We start from the raw sequence: 8,137 nt of genomic DNA on the forward strand, positions 1-8,137 counted from the left end.
CCTTTGCGTTACGCTCATTTTTTATTTATGGAGGAATACAAAAAATCCTTTGAATAGCTTCGATTTGGAACTAATCGTTTTGGCAAGTTATAATATTGATCTAGCTTTGTGCAAAAAATCATGAGATACTTCGAGATGCTTTCGTCGCAATTTAAGTTCAAATATCAACTTTCGGAATTTCCAAGAATGAATCGCGTGTATGTCACGATTATTTGATGTTTCAGGTGGAATTTTTAAGGGATACATATCAGATAATAAAAAAAAATGACATTCATACATATAAAAAAATATTTAATAACAATTTTTTATGTTAAATAAACAAAGTTTTCGTTCACTGGACCACTGTCGCAAAAATGCAACAGGTATTTTTTGGTAGTGCTCCAATGAACGCTATAAAAATAATTTATGTAAGATAAAAAAAATTGTTATTAAATATTTTTGTATACATGAAAAATTAATAAATCATATGCACTTCACATTTTTCTTTATTAATTAGAAATATTCCTAAAAAATTTCACCTGGAAAATCAAATAATCGTAGCTTCCGCACGATTCACTCTTGGAAATTCTGAAAGTTGATATTTAAACTTAAATTGTGACGAAAGGGTCTCATGAATTTTTGCACAAAGTTAGATCAATATTACACCTTGCCAAAACGATTAGTTCCAGACCAAAATCTATTAAAGGATTTGTTTTATGCTTCCATAAATAAAAAATGGGCAGAAAACAGAGATTTTCGATTAGCCCATATTACTTAATATTAACAACTTTGTGCAAAAAGTTTTTGCCAAATAAGCGTTGTAACTGTGGTAATCTTTCCACAGATTTTCAAACAAATTCGTTGGATAGTTTCATTTTACAGATTTTTTGCCGCTTTTTGGCCATTTGGCACCACTGTGCGGCGTCACGCTGTTATGCCGCAGGAAGGGGTAGATGAAGAGTATCCTCGAATAAACTCCAAACTCTTCTAGCACAACTTAGGTTTATTTGGGAATAGGTCGCCAAGCAAGAATACAAAGCGATTTTGTACACGACGAATAACTTTGTAACAAACGAGTCGACTGACGGGTTACGTGTAACTTCTTCTCTGTGTGTGTGTCTGTCCGCGCCCTTTCGCAGGGCCTTATATAAGGGTACAACTATGGAAGTTTGGTGGGGATGGATGACACTAGCACTTAGAGATAGGGAATGACGTGGAGGTCGGAATTTTCGCAGGGTTGGACTTTAATCTGAAATCTCAGTACCAGTGAGTAATTTGCCTTAGTCTAGTAGATGAGAAAGCCCGTGAGTTCTGACTCATCTATTTGTCTGACTTATCTATAGAGAATAGATAAGTCTGGTAGTCTCGCATAACAACGCGATTCTGGCATCACGACTGAACAAGTGTGATCGAGCTCGATGAATGCGGTAGTGTTTGTACGTGTCGTACTGTTATGCCGCAGGAAGGGGTAGATGAAGAGTATCCTCGAATAAACTCCAAACTCTTCCAGCACAACTTAGGTTTATTTGGGAATAGGTCGCCAAGCAAGAATACAAGCGATTTTGTACACGACGAATAACTTTGTAACAAACGAGTCGACTGACGGGCTACTTGTAACTTCTTCTCTGTCTGTCTCTCTCTCTCTCTCTCTCCGCGCCCTTTCGCAGGGCCTTATATAAGAGTACAACTATGGAAGTTTGGTGGGGATGGATGACACTAGCCCTTAGAGATAGGGAATGACGTGGAGGTCGGAGTTTTCGCAGGGTTGGACTTTAACATGAAATCTCTGTACCGGTGAGTAATTTTGCCTTAGTCTAGTAGATGAGAAAGCCCGTGAGTTCTGACTCATCTATTTGTCTGACTTATCTATAGAGAATAGATAAGTCCGGTAGTCTCGCATAACATCCCCTTCCTTATTTTAAAAGAATATACCTTGGTAAGGTATGTTCTTTTTACAAGATTGGTTTGAGTACGGTTTTACGCTTTGACGGTTTTACATAAATTGGTACGGGTTCGTCGCTAACTTCATCGACAGTGAATGCTTGGTCATTTTGAGGTTTTGATGTGAACCTGACAGAATACTGAGGTGACGGTGTCGTTACATTTTCGTTATAAACGTGGGTACCTCCTGTATTGAAACAGTTTACATACTGATTGCAAGGTTTGAAGCATAAACTTATGAGTTTCCAGACTTTTAATTTGCATAATACATATAATAGAGCTAGTAGGATTAAACTAACGGTGATAATTTTAAGTGTGGTCCAGATGGTTTCGGTTATACCTAAAGATATGTGATGAATTAAAATATCTTCTTCTTCTTTACACGTTTAGAGTAAAGTTGTATCCAGATGGGATTTAGAATTTTGATGATGGATATTTGATATTTCCTACTTTCTGGGAATATATGAATTGCTTGCGCTATACATTGGTCTTGAAATGATGAAGTGAGAACTGGAGTCGTTCTTTCACAAATTCGGATTTTCTCGAAGATTTTACATTTGTGAATATCCATAGACTCGACAGGGCTGTAGTATTTAGTTGTGCTGTCTAGTAGTATATATCGAACAGTTATGCTAACTACATACATTAGTTTGTCCCGAATAAGGGGGATTGGTACTAGTTGATAAAGGTTATATTGTTCTGGTTCAAGAATTGGAATTTTCATTTCAAAGCAAAGTTGTGTATCATGTAAGACAAAAGTATTAACTTCGATGACTCGTTGATATAGGAAGGCTGATTCTTTCGTGGCAGGAAATAGCATCCTTTCAGCTCCAAATTTGGATTCAATGCTTTTTAGAATTGTTACTAAGTCTACTGAATTTAGCAATGTGGGGTCCAATTTTCCTTGGATTCCATTGTTGATTAAACTTCTGAGTTTGTGTGTTAATTCCCCGTATTCAGTTACAAGTTCAGATAATAAAGTTGCTGTACTGAGTTGAATTTGTCGCTGTTCTATCTTATCTGTAACCTGATAGATTGCTTCAGTGGTTACATTTATGAATGATTGAATTCTATCACGATAATTGGAAAAGTCTTTAACAATGCCTTTTACAATGGTTGTTTCTTTATCTAGGTGTACGGCTAAACTTTTACTATCTGTATAAAGTTTATCAAGTTCCGAATCGTAATATTCGGCGTCCTTTTGACTAAGGGTTCCGAATAATACATTGGCTAAATCTCCAATGGGATTCAACCAACCACGTTTTACATGTTTACTTCTATTAGGTAAAGTTATGCCTATACTGTATAACATACGCCATTTTTCGTTAATATCGCGGTTAAAACGTTCGTGTAGGAGACGATAAGTTTGATTAATTACCGGATTTCTACTAAGTGCATCAGCGTTAGAATTCAAACATCCCTTTTTGTATTGAATCTCGTAATCATACTCTTCTAAAATGATCCTCCATCGCGTCTGCATGGCAGTTGGGTTTTTCATGTTATTTAGCCATTTCAGTGGCTGATGATCAGTAATTATAACGAACTTTCGACCATATGAGTAGGGGCGGAAGTGCTTTACACTCCAAACCATGGCAAGCATTTCGCGATCCGTGGTTGAATATTTTTGCTCAGCTTCGTTTAGGGTCCGACTTGCAAAGCTGATTGGTTTTTCTTTTCCGCTCTCATCTTTTTGTGCCAGTACCGCTCCTAAAGCTTCACCGGATGCATCAGTAGATAAAATGAATTGTCTTTTAAAATCTGGGTACATGAGTACACGATCTCCGCAAAGTTCTGTCTTCAGATGTTGAAAAGATTCCTCTTGTTGTTGCTTCCACTCGAAGTTCCTGTCCTTTCTCAGAAGCGTATTCATTGGTTTAGCTAACTGCGAGAAATTTGGGATAAATCTCCGGTAATATCCTGCCAATCCTTGGAACTGCTTGACATATATAGGGGCTTCATCTGTGACAGGTATGCTATGCTCGGTCAGTTTTGTCATAGGCAGTGCGTCGCCTGGCAAAGCAAGGATGTCCTCAAACTCTCGCGATACCTTCCTGACTAATTCAATAGCTTTCGGATCTGTCAAATGGGCTACCCGTGTATTTTCGTCTAATAATTTTAAACGTTTTTCTCGACCCTCAATCGAGTCCTTACTAAAATGTAGGATCCTATGCAAAGTACCTGTTAGTTCTATCGTCCTATGCTTGGTATCTATCTTGGCTTCCTCCCCCTCAAGGAACGGCATGCCGAGTAACCCGTCTTCTTCTATAGGAAAACTATCTGGTACTATTGCTAAAATATGTTCACGATTTCCTACTGTAAGTTTAGCTTCTCTGGTTGAGACGACTTCTCTATCATCAATTCCATAAAAACGATTGATTCGCGCTCGTGTAGGTAAAACAACTGCTGCTGCTGCTTTTATTAAATTTATTCTCGCTCCTGTGTCTAGGAGGAATACTCGACTTGACCTGCTTTGTCCCATTCGGAGAGCAATTGTAATGTTTCCTCGATTTGTAATTCCTCGGTCAGATCCCGTGGGTTTGTTGACTGTATAAACCTGTCTTGATTCTTTCGTTCTCCTGAGCAAAACGCGTTGTTCGTCCGTTGACCGAAAGGAGCTGTCACTTTCATCATCTCTGATTCTAACGTTTACAGGTTCTAGTGGTACTGAAGTTTCCCCATGTCGTAGTTCGTCGATTTCTTTCCGTTGCTCTTCGCAGAGAGTCATTAATTTAAGACATTTTCTCAGTAGTTCAGCCATTTGTTGTTCAAGGCTGCTTCTAACAGGGCTCGCGGGTCGACTCATTTTCTCGAGAGTTTTATGAATAAAACTATGTAACGACTCGCTGCTATCACTTTCGGTGTGAATTTCTGATTTCGGGTTCCAATATGTGTGAAAAGGCATTCACTTACCCGAATAGAATTTTCATAATCGTCTTATATCCTTCCAGATTTCGTCTTGTCGCCTTGTTGACCTCGGTCTTCTTGCTGAATTGCGGCCTATCCCACCGCTGCCACCAAAAATTAGTCCTCTGTTATGCCGCAGGAAGGGGTAGATGAAGAGTGTTCGAAATCACTGCAGGCGTTACCGAGAATCTCGGTAACGCAAACATCATTTCTTGTGCCATAGTTTTTGCGACCTAATCCGCAGGCGAGCGGCCTCGGTGCGACCGTGTCTCGGCGTTGACAATAGCCAGCTGATCGAGCACGGCGCCGAGACCGGGTGAACGCACTCAGACGTAAACTTTGTGTTTACTTCTAAACGTTTACTTGTCGCGTGAGCCACCGTTCCCATAATCCAAAATATCAAATCCGTCACCCACCGTCCTTGTTTCCTGTGCAGTAGCGGCCGTTAGGGCATTGCCCTCGTGCGCTAGCTAACGTTCGACACTGCCAAATCCTTTGTCATTTTCAAAAACCCCACTCCTTATTCCTTCCGACGCCGGTGGCCACGCATAGTATAAATAACCCGCGATAACCGCGAAACGAGGTCTTTAGACACGCTCGATCGCTCGATCACAGTCTCGCTTTACTTTCGTTTATTCGTGCGCTCCACGACACTTCACTCTCCCAAATCGTGCGCTTCACGATTTGCGCGTTACATCTCCGACTACTATCTATTCTCCGCTTTCGTGTACCTCTGCACTTCACCGCTATCTTGTATTCTTTCCGCTTTATTCTTAATACATTATTTATTATTTCATACAGTCCACTATTATTCTCTACCTGTCTCTATCGCAACCTATACCTCTTTCCTTTCGCTATAGTTCCAAACAAAGAGTATCCTCGAATAAACTCCAAACTCTTCCAGCACAACTTAGGTTTATTTGGGAATAGGTCGCCAAGCAAGAATACAAGCGATTTTGTACACGACGAATAACTTTGTAACAAACGAGTCGACTGACGGGCTACTTGTAACTTCTTCTCTGTCTGTCTCTCTCTCTCTCCGCGCCCTTTCGCAGGGCCTTATATAAGAGTACAACTATGGAAGTTTGGTGGGGATGGATGACACTAGCCCTTAGAGATAGGGAATGACGTGGAGGTCGGAGTTTTCGCAGGGTTGGACTTCAACATGAAATCTCTGTACCGGTGAGTAATTTTGCCTTAGTCTAGTAGATGAGAAAGCCCGTGAGTTCTGACTCATCTATTTGTCTGACTTATCTATAGAGAATAGATAAGTCCGGTAGTCTCGCATAACAGTACGTTGCGTTCGTCGTTTATTTTCTCATTAGAAACGTGCAAAAAAATAATACAACTACGTTCTGAGTGAATAGTGAAATAGATTGACATCTCGCAAAAAACGATCAACTACATAATTATTGATTAATTAATTCTTAACTCTTTCGAATTTCACAATTAATATTAATTGATATTTTACATGATTCTTTAAAGCTAAAATTTATGTTGTTTAAATGAAATATACATGGAAATATATAGTAAATTTCAATTTAATTTCTTTTTCAAGTTCAGTTACAAAAGATATTCAAAATGAATGCGTATTAATAGTGTTAAAAAATTGTAGAAATGCGAATAATTATACGTATGGAGAAATGTTATTTACGTTCAAGATTTATGAAAATTGTATTTCTATAATTTGGAAACATGGTATCTATATTTATTAATATTGTATTGATAAAGATAATTGTAGATATATAACATAATGACATCAAATTAAAAAATATAATTTGAACATATAGTCATAACTCTGATCATAACATCAGATATGTACATAACTCGTCAATCATTTGTATTTGACCACATTTGATAATTTTTTATGATCTAGTTCCAACATTTATCGTTCGTCAGCGTAGAGGGCGTAAGAAAACCAGTTGTTTACATGTGAGACACGAAACCGCATATGGTGATTGGTCTACTCTTATACCATAAAATTGCCGATTTTATATCGAAGTTTTCAGTTGACCACGTTTATTTTATTATGTTATTTGTGTCTCATCGTGATTATTAATGTGTAATTTTTAAAGATTTTCCAGATTATACAAACATGTTTAAGAAAATTGGATAATTGAATTGTCCAATCATTTGAAGAAAGTGCACATTTCGAATTGAAGTTTCCGAGATACCAGTTTTATAAAAATTCAGTAGTTAGATAATACTGAAACAATTTTTCTTATTTTTTTATAAATTGCATCGTCGTTAAAAAAAAAATCAATTGTTTCGATGCCTCCTGATCGTTTTGTAGGTGTATTATGTAATATTGAACATTTTTATATTGAGGAAAACAGTGTAGAAACTTAAAACTGCAGTATAAAATATTTTATTTGCGTTACATTTCAATATATAACTCTGACTCTCAACAGTTTCGGTTGGTGCAGGCCGTAAAACGTCCCCCCGGGTTAGTTCCCCGGTGTAGGGGGGTGTCGGTCCGTCCCTCCCCGATTGGGGAGGGGGATCCGTGGGGGGTATTGGGTGAGGAAGGGTCGGGGCGTGCCGGATCACGCCTCCGACGGCCCTTCCTTCCGGTGGCGGCGTCTTCTTGCCTCGGCCGGGGCTGGTTCCTTCGGGATACCGGCCCCGAGCGGGGCACGAAGACTCCGGGAGCTGTGGGTGGACCGAGCTGGGGCTCGGGAAGCCCAATCCGAAGGCTCCAGGGATGGGGACACCGGGCGGGTCCCTCCGCCCGGGGTCTTATAGCGTAGGCAGTGGGGGAGGTTAACCCCTCCCCCGGGGTATGATGATAGCTGGGAGGTGTCCTGTTGAGTACTCGCGTGATCCAGGCACCTCCCGTGTAGCTTAGGTGGGCGTGAGGTTTTAGTGGGTAGTCTCCGGGGGCTTCGCCCCCCGGAGAGAATCCCACATAACCCCGGCTTCCCCCAGGGAGTCGGGGTATGTATAAAACATTTCCTCACGATAAAAAAAAAAAAAAAGGCCGTAAAACGTCTCCGGCTGAGAATCTTTTCGTCCGCCATCGAAACCCGCATCGAATGAAAGTTCAAATTTTAGATTTTTCAATATACCTTCATAAAATTGTGACGAGTGAATTGTTAGGGGCTTTTCCTGAAGAAAATGAGTCCAAACTCCTACCGCGACCGGTCAAATGACCGTTTTTAAAATTTCGATTAGAATTTCCTATATACAACGTAGTTGAATCGCCTTTAAACTTCACGACTTTTCCTACAATATGCGTATAATACATTTTTCAATATTTACTTCTTTTTTTATTGTTTATTTTCTGAGAAAAATTTGTAGTCTGTCTTACCTA

At 39.5% G+C, this 8,137-nt stretch overlaps 1 protein-coding gene across 1 annotated transcript; it reads right to left on the reverse strand.

Annotated features, from left to right (window-relative positions):
- Positions 1 to 2,036: 2,036 nt before the first annotated feature.
- Positions 2,037 to 4,284, reverse strand: LOC143364946 (uncharacterized). The gene is made up of 4 exons (XM_076804994.1): positions 4,235 to 4,284; positions 3,756 to 4,193; positions 2,371 to 2,909; positions 2,037 to 2,214 (listed from the first exon to the last, which is right to left on the reverse strand). Exons 1-4 carry the CDS (start codon positions 4,282 to 4,284, stop codon positions 2,210 to 2,212), a joined length of 1,032 nt encoding a protein of 343 aa, XP_076661109.1. The 3' UTR covers positions 2,037 to 2,209.
- Between the last annotated feature and the right edge of the window lie 3,853 nt (positions 4,285 to 8,137).

This window comes from Halictus rubicundus, unplaced genomic scaffold (assembly GCF_050948215.1).
Source record: "Halictus rubicundus isolate RS-2024b unplaced genomic scaffold, iyHalRubi1_principal scaffold1170, whole genome shotgun sequence".
NCBI classification, from domain to species: Eukaryota; Metazoa; Arthropoda; class Insecta; order Hymenoptera; family Halictidae; genus Halictus; species Halictus rubicundus.

Excerpts from the sequence above, each read along its gene's own strand:
- LOC143364946 (XM_076804994.1), bottom strand. The coding sequence starts at position 4,284 with ATGGAATTGATGATAGAGAAGTCGTCTCAACCAGAGAAGCTAAACTTA. Across the intron at positions 4,194-4,234 it reads CCAGAGAAGCTAAACTTACA|TTTTCCTATAGAAGAAGACG; the intron begins GTAGGAAATCGT and ends AGTACCAGATAG. Across the intron at positions 2,910-3,755 it reads AGAAAGGACAGGAACTTCGA|TACAGCAACTTTATTATCTG; the intron begins GTGGAAGCAACA and ends AATTCAACTCAG.